Source organism: Bactrocera tryoni, unplaced genomic scaffold (assembly GCF_016617805.1).
Source record: "Bactrocera tryoni isolate S06 unplaced genomic scaffold, CSIRO_BtryS06_freeze2 scaffold_7, whole genome shotgun sequence".
NCBI lineage: Eukaryota > Metazoa > Arthropoda > Insecta > Diptera > Tephritidae > Bactrocera > Bactrocera tryoni.
This window is the reverse complement of record NW_024396366.1, coordinates 1,831,119-1,850,301: the sequence shown is the minus strand read 5'-3', so window position 1 is coordinate 1,850,301 and position 19,183 is coordinate 1,831,119. Positions and strand designations below refer to the sequence as shown.

Here is a 19,183-nt window from a genome sequence, read left to right as displayed (position 1 = left end):
CATTTGATTCTAATGCATATTCAAGAAACTAACCTGTTACCAGCTTTGTAGGATGAATCGGTGGATGAGCCTGATCACTCTTGTTACCATTTCGTGGATTAGGCCCCCATTCGTTTACACGTTGTGCAAAAGTTCCCCAGTCTGGGTGTGCAGTAAATTGTTCTATCAAAGAACTACAAAAAATATGGACACATATAGGCATAGGAAGAAAATTTTAATACATACCGTAAATCTATATCCTTCGAAAATTGATTAGTTTCAGTGCGTGGATAACTGATTATACCCTTGGAATACAATTTTTCTGCTATAGTCATTGTTTCTTTAGCTGAAATTTTAAGTTTACGCGAACTCAGTTTTTCCATCTCTACAGTATCTAATGGAGTCGGTCGCCATTTATGTTTAATTTTAGTTATTACATCTATAACTTTCGCTTTCGGATCAGCTAAACAAAGTAAGAGGTAATCTTCGCAAGCAACTTTATCAAACAATCTATTTCGCGCCCAAAGGAAGTCTACTGTGAGGTCCCCGATCGTATGTAAAACTATTTAAAAAAAGTTTTGTTTGTTATTTTTTATACCAACTAATAAAATTATTATTCAAAAGATCCATTTGTCAATTTGGTTACAGTTTTTATAACACGTAAATATTATAAATATTACCATTTATCTTATATCTTATATTTGCATTTACCTCTTAATTTCCAAAATGGTTCTGAAACGAAGGCTTCTATTTCCTTATATCTCTCCGCGACAAAACCTAACGTAGGTATCTGACAACTTCCATAAGAGATTAGCTTATCAGCAATTTTTTCTGGGAATAAACGTTGTAATCTCATAGTCTGAAATCTTGTTATTGCTGCCCCTGTTCTAAGGTCAAGTTCCGTTCTTACATCCACAGCGTCGCTTAATCTCTTATTAGGTTCTTTTAATTCGTTAAGAGCACGGCGAACGGAAGCTTTGGTAATCTCTGAGAAAACTGCTCTATATACTTTGATGCATGGTTTCACCTTGCGACAAACGCCTATTATTTCATATCCTATATTTTCTCCTTCCCTATCACAATCTGTCCAAATTATGAGTCCATTACAGCCCCGGACTTCTCTTTCTAATGTCCTTAGAATTGGTTGGAAATTTTCTTGGCATGTTTTTTGTACTGGTGCTGTAAATAACATTTGGGGATCTACTTCCTTCCATCGACGATATATTCCAACAAATTCTAATTGCAATAGATGGCCAGAAACCGAGGTCATTACCATTTTACTTTTTCGCCCACTTACTTCCGTTTCGAAATCATATATTTTGTTATAAACAGAATACCCTTCCCGCTAGAAATCATAACATTACCTATTTTTGCATTAGTGTCATATTTCAATCTGCTTACTCTAGTGGAGGTTCCATTCGACAAAAGGCCGGCGATTGTTTTTGCTGCATCGTTTTTCTCGGCTACATTTAAGTACTTCATATTAACATTTATTTGTTGACTATACTTACGGTAAATGTTAGTATACGCCCAACATTTAGTAAACCTTAGCATTAAAAATAACCCAACTTAAACACTCATAACAAATTCACTTCATTTGAGACATGGTACAAGGGAGTAGAGTATACTTGTCGAAAAAATATCGATACATCGATATATCGAAATAATTTTTTCAATTAATTGATATTTTTGAGCGATATTTATTGTTTCGATATATCGAGGTATCGATACAATATTACAAGTATTCAAAAGGTATAAAAATCGATATTTTTATGATCAAAATATTCTAAATCCTTTTTTATACTAACATTTTTTAACTTTTTTTTGTTTATGGTCGACTCGATTTCCTGCTTTTTAATTTGGTACTATAGTTGGCTCTTAAGTTGGCAACTTTGTCTGTCAAGTGTAGTCAGTTCTCAAACAATGTAACTAAGCAATTCAATCATTAATCAATTCACGTATGTAAACAAAATAATTCGAGCATTCCAGTCGTGTCTAGTGTTGTATGGAACTTTTTCAAAACAATAGACCGACAAAACCTTTCATGAAAGTGTATAGAAAAACATATAAAACCAGTGGCAATACGACGAATTTATCTACACATCTAAAATAAGCATCACCATGCGTTGATTGTCGTTATTTTACCCCAGTCCTTTCCGACATAGCTCTAAAGATTAAATTATATTTAAGCATTTTATAACCCTACAGCGTTCTCACTGCCGTTAGAAAGATCAAAAAACATCTGTTATTGTCATTCAAGAATTCACATCGCTTAATATTTATCACAAGAAAAGATTGTCATACTATATTTGAAATAAAAAGACGGCTTTTTTTATTACTTTCCATATAATAGAAATTATGGATGCATTTTTTTCATTTGTTAAGTCGATTTTCAGATGAAATTAGATTCATTGCTTTAAAAAAAATTTGTTTAATTACATTTTTTTCCCTTTGCAGTGTCTAAATAAGCTGTCATAATGTAACAGATTTCCAGTGCTGACAAGTAGGTTACGCAAAATCAGAGTCGCACAGAGAGATTTAGCGTGGATCAGTTTCAAATCATTTCAATGAAGTGATTTGGAATTGTCATTTTTGTATGGCGAAATCTTGATAAATTTTTAAGATTAGTGGGATAATCCATTCAACAGCCGAAATCGTGTGATTAGGTGTCGGTCTGAACATGGTATAAGATGATTAAAGTAGATTAGGCCAAATATTTTTTTTTTTCATATCATACCGATATATCGATATTTTTATATAAAAATATCAATATCGATATCAATATAATCAAAAATTACCGATACAATATTCGGATATATCGATACTTTTTCCATTTCCGACATCACTAGAGCAGAGAAAGTGACCATTCACAGTACTTCATCTATACCCCAAGCATAGAAATGCCACAAATGTACGTTTACAATAAAAACATCATTGCCACTTCTGGTCAATAAGGGTAGCGAGAGGTCAAAACGGGTTGCCCAAAACGAAAATGCTTTAATAATTATTTGTATGTATTTTATAAAATTTATAAATACTATTTTCAAATTTCTTGTGCTAGTATAAAGCTCTAAAGAAATCTAGTACTGATTTTTAATACATTTTTTCAATAAAATGCGAATATGGCAAACCTGGTTTTGCGAAGAGACATGAAATCGACAATTGTTTTTTGAAAGAAATTCAAAGTAATCGTTAAATTCTGTCAGCGAATTCCATTTATTTTTTATGATACATTGGTTTGTATATGAGGTGACGATATATATATAGATTAGATTAGATTTATTTATGAGGAATGCACCGCGACCTTTGGTCTATTGTGCCCTCTCCTAGATCACATGGACTCACTTAGCCCCAGCACGTCGATGAATTCAAAAATTTTACTGGGTGCTAATGAGTCGATGCAATTCCTGTCCGGAAACATGGATCCGAGGGCCTTAATCCTGCGTCTGCAGACTGCTGTGCAGTCGATCAGCAGGTGTTCCGGTGTTTCAGGCTCCATGTCGCAGAACCGGCAGTCAGTGCAAGAAGATAGGCCCATGTTATATAAATGCCTATTTAACTTGCAGTGGCCAGTATAAATGCGACCAAGAGCCTAAGCTTATTCCTGGGGAGGTTGATTACAACTTTGAACCTACTCATGTTGTACCCTCCCATTAGCAACCTGGCATGCCGCATGCCATGAGTTTGTTGCCAATACTTCTCTCTGCACACTCTTTCTTCTTTGCGAAGTAGCTCCTTTATAGTATGGGGACCCACCCCTGTAAAGGGTTCAGGACCTACCATTTTGGTGGAGGCTGCGGAGCGAGCGAGCTCGTCTGCCAGTTCGTTACCGGCTATTCCTTTGTGACCTGGCACCCAAATTAGGTGCACCTGGTTTCTTTCCGCAAGGCTGTTCAGCCTTTCTCTTGCACTCCTGCACTAGCAGCGACTTGATCTCGTAGGAGGAGATCGCTTTTTAGTGCCGCTTGACTATCGCTAAGTATGGCTATCCGCTCATTGCGATAGTTGCGATGGAGGTTTATATCTATGCACCGACTTATGGCAAAGACTTCCGCCTGGAAAATGCTCGGAAACTCCCCATAGGTATAGAGAGCTTGGTGCGTGGACCCGCGATCCCTGCACCAATTCCTCCGACATTTTTGAGCCGTCGGTGTACCACCTCAAAGTGCTGTTCCTCAGAAGCAGTTCAAGGGTGGAGTTGTTCCACTCATCCTTGCTTCCGAGGGTGACCTTAAACTTCTTAGTGAAGTTAACAGTTTTGGTAGTGCTGTCCTTCGGGAGGAGGGCGATTGGTATATTACCGCTAATCTTTTCCATCCTCTGGGACGATATTACCTTTCCTTTGCCAAACCCTTCTGACGTTATTTGCAGAAGCGTGCTCTTGGCTACTTGGCCGATAACCAAGTGCAGCGGTGTGAGTTCAAGCAGGGCCTCCATAGCTGCCGTTGGGCAGGTGCGCATTGCACCCGTCATGCAGACACAGGCTAGCCGCTGCAGTTCGATAATTTAATTCCTACCGAGGTCTGCGACGCTACTGAGGCCCAGGTTACCGCCCCGTACGTGATTATCGGACGCACTATCATGGTGTACAACCACCTAACAATCCTTGGCTTACAGCCCCAGGACTTACCAGCCAGCCGATTGCACACCATTAATGCCTTTGTTGCTTTGACCAAGGTCAGGTCCACGTGTTGCTTCCACCGCAAAGTGGAGTCTAGCGTGAGACCAAGGTATTTGACCTTATTGGTCATCTCTATCACTCTCCCTCCTAATGTGAGGTTCCTGAAACCGGGCAGGGACCTGCGTCTCGTGAACGGGACAATGGGCGTCTTGGAGGGGTTGATGTTCAATTCTCCCCCCCTGCACCACCCCTTTGCCAGGTTTAGACCTCTTTGTATCAGGTCGCAGAGAGTGTCCTCATATTTGCCTTTGGCTATAATAACAATATCATCCGCATACCCTTGGCAGCGGATCCCATTGTCCGTTAGCATTGCTAACAGGTCGTCTACGACAAGACTCCACAGCAGGGTGATAACACACCCCCTGTGGACAGCCTCTTGTTGTGCCGAGACGAATACTCTTATCTCCCACTGTGGTCTCAGCAATTCTGGTGCGCAGTACGGCTTCTATCCATCTACGCACCGGTGCTTGCCACATTTCTTTTCTCCAGTGCTCTGGCCACACTCCTGTGAGAAGTGTTGTCAAAGGCACCTTCGATGTCCAAGAACGCGCAAAGCATCACCTCCCCGTTCTCCAGAGAACTCTCTATCTCAGAGGTCAGCTGGTACAGAGCAGTACTGGTAGATCTGCCCGCTCTGTACGCATGCTGAGCCGCATGCAGAGGTGCCCTCTTCAGCGCTTTTTACCTTATGTCATGGTCCACGATCTTCTCCATGGTTTTTAGTAGGAAAGAAGTCAGACTGATTGGCCTGAACGATTTCGCCAGTGAGTAATCTTTCCTTCTCACTTTGGGTATGAAGATCACCTTCGCTGTCCTCCATATTACAGGGATATACGCCATTGCGAGGCTCTCCCGCAGCAGCCGAACCAGGTGTGGCAGTAAAAGCTGCTCCCCCTGCTGTAACAGCGCTGGAAAGATGCCATCCAGTCCCGGAGACTTGAATCTCTCGAACGAGGCCATTGCCCACTTGATTGAGTCCGCCGTATACAGCTGCTTGGCTATCCTCCAATCCTCGCGGGATGGCCTGTGTTCGATCACGGGTAGACACTGGTCTACCCGAATAGTCTCCGGGAAGTGCGCCCGCAGAAGCTCCGTAGCTCTGTAGAAGGAGTACTACGCGATAGTATTTCAGTCACTCCGGGTATTCGCTCGGACAGAGTTATTTTTTTAGAGCGCGGCCAAAGGCCGCCAACGCAGAAAGGAGTACTTCGCGAAAGTACTTCAGTCACATAAATTACGTATTACACATATACATATGTAGAAAGTATTTTTTAATGGTTAATATAGAAAAAAGAATCACGCGATAAAACAAACAAAGAAAAATTGTTAAAAATCCTACATATTTACTGTTTAAGATGTGGCAAGGCTCGTTTTCCTCATAATTGTAAACAATCTAACCTTTTCAACGATGAGTGTGCTAAGTGATTTTTAAATTAATAAATTTAGGTAAAATATAGCAAAGTAAAAGTGAAATGTAAGCTTATTTCAAAGCTTAGAGTGTGTATTTAAATATACAAAGTAAAAAATGTGAAAAAATTTTGTGAAACATAGAGAAATAACATGTTTTCTAGTGCAAATTTTTGAACTTTTAATCGTGAATTTTTTAAAAATATTAGCAATTTTTACATTATTTTTGGATATTCCTCCTCTGGAGAAACTCCCCTATCCGTGCATACCCCATTTATACGGAAATTCGGTTTTTTTTGCCCCTCAGCCAAAGTAATCGGAATCGTGCCCTAAATTAGATAAAATCATTATTATGCAGTATATTTCATTTTGAAATGTTGTAATAAACTTACCAATCATCAACAACATTCCTTAAATCGCAATGAAAATATTTATGTTGCTACGCACATACCATACATACACATATATTACGCTCAAAGTTTATTTTCTTTGTTTATGTTCCTGCTCTTCTAATGTGGATCATTCACAACCAGCTGTCAAAACTACTTGAGGAAATAATAGGCGTATTCGCTTGCTCTTGTAAGATTGCAGATTGCAAAAATACTATACCGAAATATAAAAGGTTACGAGAGCACCCATTGCAGAATCTAGTGATATATGAACGGCTGATTCGGTCAATTTATTGTGAATGACTATTATGCACGGCTATTGTGAATTGGCGCACCTTCTGCATACATTTTTAACGAAAAAAACTGTAATAAATCTTAATAATTTAATTAGAAATCACAAAATCTATTTAAAATTTACCTTCCTCAACAATTTAACGTCAAAATATGACTTTATGTAAAATTACAGCTAAAACAGGGTTGCAATTATATTTCTGCGTGACATTGCACGAAAATAAACATGGGTTTTGGTCTGACATATTTTACAGCCCTTGCAAATATTTTTCTGCGTGTGTTTGTTGTTGTGCCGTTGTATTAGGTGGAAATTCTTGCCCGGTGCAAGGGTTTTACAAGAGCAAGAGAATACCCCTATTGTGTCATCTCGTGATTCGTGTGTTTAAGAATGATGTTGATAAATTAGAGGAAAGTTGTTGCATATAAAAAATGTAACAGAGAAAAAATATTCTAATTTGCAGATAATTGACATTCGTCTTGAAGATTCGCTACGACTTTTTTGGCTGAGATGGCAAAGGATCGCGGTGGTTTTTGGATGTGTGCATGAAGTGAGATATTTAAGAAAAGTATTACAGAAATTTCCAAAGATCCCACAGTACCCTACAAGACAGGTAAAAGTTAGGTAACTGGTCACCGATAGGTTATCAGCAATTAATAGACTTGACAGACAAGCAAAATTAATGCGCATTAACATTTGCGTATTAAAATTTTATGGTGACAGACGGCAGAATTGTGCATTTAGCCAGCTGATTGTTAAATTTATTTATAAAAAAAGTGAAGTAAATATGGATAAGAGGAAATTATTAATGGCAATTTTGGTATTTTTGGAAAATCAGAATAAATTTAACGAAAAAATTCGTTTATTATTAAACACGTTAAAAGATAATAAAGTGCAATTGAAAGCAATACGCACCTACGTAATATTTGGAAAATCGTTAGTAAGTAAGTATTTTAATTTGGGATTGACATCAAAAACTGATGCTGTAAACACAAAGGAGGCGGCAGACTTTAAGCGACATCTGTAAGCAATAGCAAAAATCGGTCATTTTCGGGCAGTGGTGCCTTCTCTAAATTGGTAAATTCAGCTGAATGCACGACATTTTTGTGCATTACTAATTCGCATTAAAATGGATCAAATGCGCAAGTTTATGCAAATTAATCCCGCTAATGCAAATAAGGGCTGTCGTCTGCTAAGACTAAAATGCATTCATTATCCGACAGGTTACTTATAGCCCTGACAGTCGAACAAATTAATGCGCCTTAAGCAATGCTAATGCGCGTTGCAATTTTATGGTGACAGACGGCAGACTTGGGCATTTAGACAGCTTATAGTGAAATTTGTTTATTTATTAAAAAAAAGCGAAATAAAAATGAATAATAGCCCTGACAGACGAGCAAAATTAATACGCATTAAGCAACGCTAATGCGCATTGCAATTTTATGGTGACAGACGGCACACCTGTACATTTATACAGCTGAAAGCGAAATTTGTTTATTTATAAAAAAAAAAGTGAAACAAAAATGTCGTCCCTGACAGACGAGCAAAATTAATACGCATTAAGCAACACTAATGCGCATTGCAATTTTATGGTGACAGACGATAGACTTGTGAATTTAGACAGCTGATTGTGCACTTTTTTTATTTATTTAAAAAAAAAAGTTAAATAAAAATAAATAGGAGAAATTATTAATAAAAATTTTGGTATTTTTGGAAAATCTAATATAAATTTCACGAAAAAATCGTTTATTATTAACTGCGTTCAAAGATAATAGAGTGAAAATAAAAGCAATACTTGTTTGTAATGCGAAAAAGTAAGAATGTCGGAAAAATGGATAGCACTCTGTGTATTGTTTATTTTCTGCCACCTAAAAATATTAAAATTTGATTTTTGTTAACATACTTGCACATATTTAATTAGGAATATACATAAAACTGCTTACCTTTGATGCTGTAAACGCAAAGGAGGCAGCAGACTTCAAGCGATATCTGTCAAAAGATAGCGAAAATCTGCCATTTTTGAGCAGTGTTGCCTACTCAAATTTGGTAAATTCAGCTACATTCACGAAATTCTTGTGCATTACAAATTTGCATTAACATGGGTCAAATACGCAAGTAAATGTAAATTAACCCCGCTAATGACTATTAGCTGTCTAAATGCACAGTATAAATCTGAGTGGACGAAACTAAAGCACCCCCTAATATTTGTTAGGAAAAATAGTACCACGCTATTGTAAAAGTACTTTTTTCGTGAAGACGTTAGCAATAAACCGTTACAAATATTATTGAGATATTTTTTAAAGAGATTTTTGACGTCGTAACAGTTCAGTTGCGATTTAGAATTTAAGTGGTGCCCCCGATTGTTAAATAAACTCCAGCAAACTGGCAATGAACTTTCTCGGCACAGTTGAGGAAGACAGCGAAAAACTATATAAAAAAATCGATTCGATCAAAAAGGTCGCCCCAATTTATCCCACAGTCTTTTCCAATCAAATACAGAAACACTTTTGTTTACCAGTTAATGTACGAACAATTAGAAGACGAGCCGTTGAGGCCGGATTGTTCTGCTGGCGTCCAGCTACAAAGTACTTTACTTCAGCAAAAAATTTAAAGGCCAAACTCATATTTGCGACAACTCATCTCGATTGGAGCATTCAGAAATTGAATACCATTTTATCCTCAGACGAATCGAAATATAATATTAAAGATTCGGTTGGCATAAGATATGTGAGAAGGCCGAAAAGATATGGACTCAAACCTGAGCATTATGTTGCGACCATTAAATATGGCCGTGGTAATGTTATGGTCTGGAGCTCTTTTTCTGTGCACGGGACTGGACCTATTCATATAATAAATGGAATAAAGGACCGGTTTGTTTACACCGACATTTTTAAACGGGATGCTACCCCTATGCTGAAAAGGATATGTCACTATAATGGTGGTTCCAGCAGGACAATGATCTTATGCATAACTTTAGGCATTGCAAAACATGGTTGTGAAGTTACAGAGTTGATGTTTTAGATTTGCAGACGTATGTTAATCACTTATTTTTATTGTATGAAAACAGCTAAGTTCGAGCAGAACCATAGTAGGTTGTGCTTCAATTTTGTCCAATACTGTATATTTCTTTGCTCTAATTTTCAAACTATTTTGGAAAACTACATATGTATGTTACTCTTCAGCTAACAGCGTCCGTTTATTTGGCTATTTGTTTGGTTATAGCCCTGACAGACGACAGTGCAATAGAGAGATGTCAAATCAGAGGTAAGCGGTTTTTATATTGCTAATTATGTGCAAGTATATTAACAAAAATAAATTTGAATATTTTTAGATAGCAGAAAATAAACAACGCACAGTTTGCTAACCATTGAGTTACAATCAAGTATTGCTTTTAATTGCACTTTATTATCTTTTAACGTACTTAATAATAAACGATTTTTTTTCGTTAAATTTATATTGATTTTCAAAAAATACTAAAATTGTCCTTAATAATTTTCTCTTATCCATTTTTATTTCACTTTTTCTTTAATAAATAAACAAATTTCACAATCAGCTGTCTAAATGCACAAATCTGCCGCCTGTCACCATAAAATTTCAATGCGTATTAGCGAGTCTTAATGCGCATTAATTTTGTTTGTCTGTCAGGGCTATTAGCTATCTTTTACTGAAAATAGTTTCTTTCGTTATTGTTATGGTCACCTACGGATAAAAAAAAAAGTTTGATAGGTTATTTGTTTCGTTATTCATTGGTCACAGAAAACTGGTGCAATGGTCATCGCGCCACCAGCTATGGGTTATTTGTTTTGTTATTCATTTGTTAATACTGCAAATCGTATCGTCATTTTTCTTTAAATAAAACTATAGAAATTTTTATTATATTTCTTCTTATTTACTTTTTCTTTTTGAAGTTTACATGTTAATACTTAACAGTTATATTTTTACTTTCTATTTTTTACAAATTTTCAGTAATTATTGAAATTAGCTTATAAATATATACATTGTAAACTGATTTTTCCTTCTTGCAATCTTTTCTACAAATTTTTAGTAATTTTAGATTAGCTTTTAAATATTAACATTTGTATATCTATATATGTATATGAAAGAAAGTTGTTGTTAGTTACACCATTTATAACTCAAGAAGGCTGAACCGAGTTGGCTGAAAATTGGTGAAGAGGTAGCTTAGAACCAGGGTAAGGACATAAGACAGAGAACATAAAAACATAGAGAAGGTGCAGGTTCGACAGCGAACATTTGTTAGATTTAAAGTAAGGAATTCACCTCACAGCTATAGAAGTCACGCTGTAAAATGTTAACATTTTTAACAGTTCTACACATATTCAACAAAGAATATGAAGAGAAATAAATGGCATATATGCCCAAGCAGAGAAGATTAATAGAGATAAATATATGTATGGCCACGACGAATTTCGTTTTGCTTGTTTATATTTAATTCCACTTTTAACAGCGAATAATTTGTACAAAACACACTCTCATACAAACATACATATGCGTACACGTGTGAATATGTCACCAACATAAAATTGAAGGTTTGTTCTACAAAAACAACAATTGTCTAAATGGCAAAAGCATCACAAGTCAATATGGCATTCAAATTGGCGAAGCTCAAATGTAGCAAATTTTACAGCAAAAACGATTTCATTCATAAACGCAGGCGCAAATTCCCCAAGCGACCTCGCTTCATTCATAAAAACAGACGCCGTAACATCTCCCATGCCTTTACCTACAAGCGTCTTTTCGCGACGATGGCAAAAGCTAAAAATCATAAATTGAACAACTTTCTGATGCTTCTTCACAGAAAGAAGTGGCAAAAGTGGCAACATAGCCGTTGTCGATTTACAATAATTGTCTAAAATATTTTTCCGTGACTCGCAAAAACCTGCGTCGACATGTATTCACGCTCATACATATGCATAAATATTTACGCTGGCTTGTAGGCGAAGCTGTACAGCGGCAAGGGAAGCGGTGACAATTGGCGGCCATTCGTTTATTTTTTTCGGCACAGCTTGGATTTTCTATCATAACACAAGTGCTGAACACAATGAACGCGACAGACTGCAAGCGACATTTGTCAAATATTAGAATACACGCGTTCTTAGGGACACATTTATTGAGGCAGCTTCACAACTGTATAACTGTGTCCATAAGAACGTGTGTATTCGCGCTCAATGTGTTCAGCACTTGACTCTTTGACAAAACGCAAGTTTCGGCCATTGGTTGACCGTGACAACGGAGATGTGAAAGAAGCGTGCGACACTTGTTATTATGAATGTATGTACATATGTATGTGGCTCGCATTTGCTTTCGTAAACATACAGACAAATGTGCCAAAGAAATAATATATGTATGTATGTATATGCCATAGAAATTCTATTGATACAAACATGGAAATGATAACGAAATAATGCGAAAATGCATATTTCATGAAGGTCATTAATTTTTTTTTAAAAATGGAAGGAATGAATGGATGTGTTTATATGAGCACATTTAAGTTCATTTTATAATATTCGAAATTAATATCATTTTTGAAATAATAATTTATTGAAAATTATTTTTTGTTAAATTTTATAACATAAAATGAGAGAATGTTTACAAAGCAGCTCTCTTTATTTATTCTCGCATGTATTTAGTAATTTTATATATATTTCTGCCATTGCACATGCTCAATTCTGCTAAATAGCAGCGTGAATGGGGAATTCCTTACTTTGATTCTATCAGCTCTGTTAGCCGCGCAATCGAACCGTCATACAGAATTCAATTTGCACCTTCTCTATGTATTTATGTTCTCTGGACGCATGTCATTCGTGATCGTACCATCGTAAAGGAGGCTCGTACAACAAGAATGTAAGTGAATGATTTTTATGTGAGTTTGTTTTTAATAAGTTGCAAATTATTACTTCATTTGTTCTTATAGCATTGGAAATCAGAACTAAATTGTAAATAGCAGCAGCAGCAATATCATCAGAAGCAGCAAATATAAATTGTTAAGTAAGTATGTGAGAAAAAGTGTGTGTTGTTTGAAATAATTACATATGTACATAAGTATCTATTTTATTGTTTAAGGCGGCCTGCACAATCCAATATAATATGTGAAAACAAATGTTTGCTTTATATTTTAAATAATCAAATAATATTATTATTTTATTTCAGATATTATTATGATTTTTATTTAATTAATCTTTGCTTTCAGAGTAAATTCTATTCGCATGTAATATACTATATTTTATTTTTCAGACGTTAAATATTTTTTGAAATTAAATATATTTTTATTTATATAAACTGTAATGCAATTTTTGTAAATATATAAAAAATAAAATAAAATAAAATTTTAAAAATTAAAAAGTTTGGTTCTAAATTTTAAAAGTTTCGGCCCGTTGTTATCTTCGTAATTTCTTAACACGGAAAAATATGCAGCAATATATGAATGACAGTATCGATATAGAAAATGTTACCATAGCATAAAGTCAAAACGAATCTCAGCAAAGTACCTATGAACTTTCAAAATTAAGATCGCTTCAAAGGTCAAATGCAGCAAAATGTGTATGTAATACTTGTAAATATGTATATACAAATAGTATTTCAACACAGTTAGATTAATTCCATGACAAAATATCCAACAAAATATTATATACAGGGGTGTGGTGGAATCTGACAGTTTTCGGAATCAGAATTGAAACCGATCAAAAAAAGTGTCATGAATTCAGACATTATTGGTTTGATAATCGAAACAGAATTTATATCGGTTTTGGGTGTCACAGAAACCAATTTTATCGGTTTTGCTGTCAGAAACAAAGCAAGAAGATAGTCGCACAGAGATTTGAAATGTTAGTTAAGAAATCGAGTTATTTTATTGTTACGAATTAATTTATATTTATTTCTATAGGAGAAAACATAAGAATAAAGTACGAAATGTCTTAATTATTTAGTTTTGGAAAAAAATGCCGGTATTTAAGGCTCCCCACCGGTTTAGAGGCTTGATGTTTTATTTTTTGGGAGGGAAAGAAATAATTGATTAAAGCGAAATTTCTAGGGTTTATAGTTATATATTTAAACATCACCCGAAAATTTTAAAGTGAAAACTTCTTATGGCGCGTTGGGCACTTTTGTGGGTGAGCATTTTCAGCCATTCTCGCGACAGATGAGATTTTACACAGATATACTCCGCGTGTATTCTTATAATATATGTATACTCTACGCGCTCTTTGCATGGGCATTCGTTCGTGCTCTCGCGACAGACGAGATTACATACTTACATATATGTATACTCAGACAGAGAACATAAAGACATAGAGAAGGTGCAAATTGAATTCTGTATGATGTTCGATTGGACGGCTAACAGAACTTATAAGATTGCGATGCAGAATTTCACCATTCTCGCTGCTATTTAGCAGAAATGAGCACGTTCTCTGGCAGAAATATATGTAAAACGACTGAATTCATGCGAGAATGAATAAAGAGAAATGCTTTGAAGAAAAATATACAAAGTCACACAAAGAATGTAAAGAAGCATTCTCTGAGTCACATATGCGTGAATTATCTTGTATCATATGAACAATTTTTTTCAGAAAAATGATAAAAATTTTAATTTTTTTACAAAACCGTCAAAAATTAGGTAAAAAATAATTTAATTATATTTTTTAATTATTTCAAAAAAGTTATATTTATATATAATTTCTTCAAAGAAAATTGATGACCTTCATGAAATATGCATATTCGCATTATTTCGTTATCATTTCCATATTTGCACCAATATAATTTCTATGGCATATACATAAGTATGTACATACATATATTATTTCTTTGGCACATTTGTATGTATGTTTACGAATGCAAACGCGAGCCACATACATACATATGTACATGCATTCATAATAACAAGTGTCGCACGCAACTTTCGCATCTCCGTTGTCGGTCAACCAATGGCCGAAACTGGCGTTTTGTCAAAGAGTCAAGTGCTGAACACATTGAGCGCGACAGACTGCAAGCGACATCTGTCAAATATTAAAATACACACGTTCTTATGGACACAGTTATGTAGTTGTGCAGCTGCCTCAATAACTGTGTCTCTAAGAACATCTGTATTCTGTATTGCAGCCTGTCGCGCTCATTGTGTTCAGCACTTGTGTGATGATAGAAAATCCAAGCTGTGCCGATAAAATAAACGAATGGCCGCCGATTGTCAACGCTTCCCTTGCCGCTGTAACAGTTTTGCCTACAAACGTGCGTAAATATATATGTATGTATACGTATGAGCGTGAATACATATTGACGCAGATTTTTGCGAGTCACGGAAAAATATTTTAGAATGGATAGATATGGATTGCCACTTTTCTCACTTCTTTCTGTGAAGAAGCATCAGAAAGTTGTTCAATTTATGATTTTTAGCGTTTGCCATCGTCGCGAAAAGACGCTTGTTAGCAAAGGCATGCTCGGGGAGATGTTACGGCGTCTGTTTTTATGAATGAAGCGAGGTCGCTTGTGGAATTTGCGCCTGCGTTTATGAATGAAATCGTTTTTATTGTAAAATTTACTACATTTGTCCTTCGCCAATTTGGCTGCCATATTGACTTGTGATGCTTCTGTTATTTGAGACAATTGTTTTTGTGAAACAATGTTTCAATTTTTTGTTGGTGACATATTCACATGTGTACGCATATGTATGTTTGTATGCTTGTGCATTATTTGTTCGGAAGTGTATACAAATATATGTACATATAAGTATAAATGAATGTATATGAACATGCAGATCAATCCGCGCACATGTAATATATTGATAAGTGATAAAATCATGATTTGAATTTTTGAATGCGCACATGCGTATACATGCAATCATAAGAGCAGATAATAAGATTAATATGATAGACGATATATTTATATATTGTTGTGATAAATTCAATTTCTATTACTAAGAAACATAATACAAAAATATTTATTAGTATAGTATATTATGTAAAAATCAAATAAAATGATTAAATATGCAAGTCCAAATTGGCTATAAATATTACTATTCACGCATTCATACAAAATTGTAATCATTATCATAATTATGCTTGCATGCCAATATGGAAATGCCGACTGCAAACGCAAAAGTATACATATCTGCATACATTGCGATTGCCTGGTTCAAAGCAAAAATTGAAGCATAAAAATATCACAAAACTGTGGTTGGGAGTATCATCATGGGCATGCATACATATATTTATGTCTTCATATTCTTGGGTATGTGAGACAGAGAACACAATAAAAATATAAGTTCAAGTTTTCACTTCTGCCTGCACTCCCGAAGTGCAACCCCTCTCGGGTTTGGATAGGAATTCTTTGATATTCCGCCACAGGGAAGCGATTGCCCGATGCATCTCGCATGTGCATTTGTCGGACGGCGGAAAATATGCAGGTCGCAATTTCTGTCTTAAACAAAAAATTTAAAGAGATTCATATTTGTTAATAACTTATTATATGTTCAAGATATACTAGGAAAATTTCAAAAAATAAAAGTTCTAAATTTTTTTAAAAAGTGGTCTTTGACCAAAACTTAACACTTAAACATATATTCGAACTTAAATTTTCCTAATTTTTTTAGTTTAAATAAAAGATAATAAACTTTGTCCCAATTCCATACGTTTAGTTTTTTTCAATCCTGCCCGCCAATTAAGAAAAATCGTAAAAATGAAAAACCAAGTCAAGTTTTTCGCTTTCTGCCCAAGCGCTCATATATCGCTCGGTCACTCAGGGGTGTTGTGGAATCCGATAGTTGTCGGAATCAGAATTGAAACCGATCAATAAAGGCAGTAGGTGTCATGAATTCAGACATTATTGGTTTGATATTCGAAACAGAATTTGTATCGGTTTTGCGTGTCACGGAAACCAATTTTATCGCTTTTGCTGTCAGAAACAAAGCAAGAAGATAATCGCACACAGATTTGAAATGCAAGTTAAGAAATCAAGTTATTTTATTGTTACGAATTAATTTATCTTTATTTTTATAGGAGAAAACATAAGAATAAAACACGTAATGTTTTAATTATTGAGTTTTGAAAAACAAAAAAATGCGGATATTTAAGAAGGGGGCCCGCTTTAGAGGCTTAAAAAATCGATTTTTTTGAGTTTTTTTTTGGGAGGGAAAGAACTAATTTATTAAAGCGAAATTTCTAGGGTTCATAGTTATATATTTAAACATCATCCGAAAATTTTTTGGATACGAATTCTTTGATATTCTGCCTAGGGAAGCAATTGCTCGATGCGTCTCGCATGTGCATTTGTCGGACGGCGGGTAGGATGCATTTCGCAATTTCTATCGAAAACAAAAAATTCAAAAAGATTCAAATTTGTTAATAACTTATGTTCAAGTTAAACTAGGAAAATTTCAAAAAATTTTAAAATTTGAAACAAAAGTGGCCAAAGCATATGTTCAAACTTAACTTTTCTTAGTTTTTTTTAGTTTAAATAGAAGATAATTTAATGCCAAAGATAATAAACTTTGTCCCAAAAATCGTAAAAATGAAAAACTGAGAAATCGCGCGTCAAAGTCTTCGCTTCTGCCCATACCTTTTAAAGAGATTTAAGCAAAAAAAATTAAATTTTTTTGAAGATTCTCCTCCCTTAAATAATATTTAATAAACGTAATAAACGCAATTTAACACCCAAATGCGTCTTTATTCATTCGATATACATATGTACATATGTTATCTTTTAAAATCTTTCTTTAATTCGGAACTCATTAAAAACTTTAATAGGATTGCTTCCAAATGTATTAATTTGCAAGTTTTGTCACATTAGTAAACAGCTGGTTCGAATATTGGTTTTGCATATGTTCGAAAAGATGAAAATCCAATCAGATTCAGTGACACCATTGATAATCAGAATTGGTTTGCAATTCTGACAGCTAAGCAATTCTGTCTTGCATTCCACAGCACCCATGATAATAAATATATTCTAAATAATAAACATTACTCACCACGTTTTCAACATCATCTTCACAGCCAGCACCAGATCTAGTGTTTTTTTTTTTATTTTGGAGAGCTCACGTGAATAGAAATTCTTCATGCCATTAATACGATTTTTCACAACGTCTATCGTAGCACTCGAATCAAATTCTTTGTACTTTGTTAAAAGAATTTCCCACCTTTGCATTTATTTTAATTTATTTTGGTATTTGTCATTTATCTTCTTCTACAACAGCGCGCCAGTTGTTTCTTCTTTTTGAAACGTGGCTCCAATTGGAAATTCCAAGGGAAGACAGGTCCTTCTCCACCTGTTCTTTCCAACGGAGTGGAGGTCTTCCTCTGTTTCCCCCGGCGAGTATTGCGTCGAATACTTTCAGAGCTGGAGTGTTTTCGTCCATACGGTCGACACGATCTAGCCAGCACAGCCGCTGTCTCTTAAATTCGCTGAAATATGTCAATGTCGTCGTACATTTCATCATTCCATCGAATGCGATTGAATATGTCGCACCATAGGGATTCGCCTTGTCTGAAGTCTCGTTTGATTTCAAATGGCTCGGACAGGTCCTTTCCGATCCTGACGGAGCTTTTGGTATTGCTTAACGTCAATTTACACAACCGTATTAGTTTTGCGGGGACACTAAATTCAGACATCGCGGCATAAAGGCAGTACCTTTTCGCGCTGTCATAAGCAGCTTTGAAATCGACGGAGAGGTGGTGGTTGTCGATTATCTTTTCCCGGTTCTTTTTCAAGATTTAGCGCATGGTGATTGTTGATTTTCCAGGTCTAAAGCCACACTGATAAGGTTCAATCAGTTTGTTTACGGAGGACTTTAATCTTTCACGCAATACGCTCGATAGAACCCTATATGCGATATTTAGGAGACTTATGTTGGATAATGATATGTTAGTTGGCGCAGATTGTAAGGTCTCCCTTTTTGTGGGTTGGGCAGAGTTCACTTAAATTCCAACCATTGGGCATGCTTTCGTCCGACCATATTTTACAAAGAAGCTGACGAATGCTCATCAGTTCTTCGCCGCCGTGTTTGAATAGCTCGTCGACTTTTTCGACTACCCAATATTTTGTTATGATTATATAATAAATATGTGCACCTGATTTGTATCTTCATTATAATGAATTTAATAAAAAGATTTAAGATACCATTTTTATTATTTATAGATATTTATATTAAAAGGATTTTGTACACTTTTTTAATTTAATATTTTATTTTCAGACGTTTTTTAATTCAACATAAGAATCTTAACTAATTTCATAAGAGATAGTAAATTACAAGAAATCTAGTAACAGTAAAGTTTAGTTGGTACATTTGCGGTATATATGCGAATCTCACTTAAAAAAATACACAAATATTATAGATCTTTTTATTCTATCACTACCGCATTTTCTTTTTATTTAACTTTAATAAGTATTACAAGATTTCTAGTAATATGATAGTTAAATGTTAAAGCAGCACTTGTA

General features: G+C 35.2%; 1 protein-coding gene across 3 annotated transcripts in view; it reads right to left on the bottom strand.

Annotated features, from left to right (window-relative positions):
• The window catches only part of LOC120781400 (DNA topoisomerase 3-alpha), a 63,900-nt gene extending 62,288 nt beyond the window's left edge, over window positions 1-1,612 (bottom strand). For all 3 annotated transcript variants that reach the window (XM_040113610.1, XM_040113611.1, XM_040113612.1), the window contains exons 1-4: window positions 1,381-1,612; window positions 691-1,324; window positions 226-541; window positions 34-173 (exon numbers count right to left, since the gene is read on the bottom strand). In XM_040113610.1, the coding sequence (XP_039969544.1) occupies window positions 34-173; window positions 226-541; window positions 691-1,324; window positions 1,381-1,533 (1,243 nt within the window). In that variant the 5' untranslated portion in view covers window positions 1,534-1,612. The remainder of the gene's footprint in view (window positions 1-33; window positions 174-225; window positions 542-690; window positions 1,325-1,380) is intronic.
• Window positions 1,613-19,183: the final 17,571 nt, after the last annotated feature.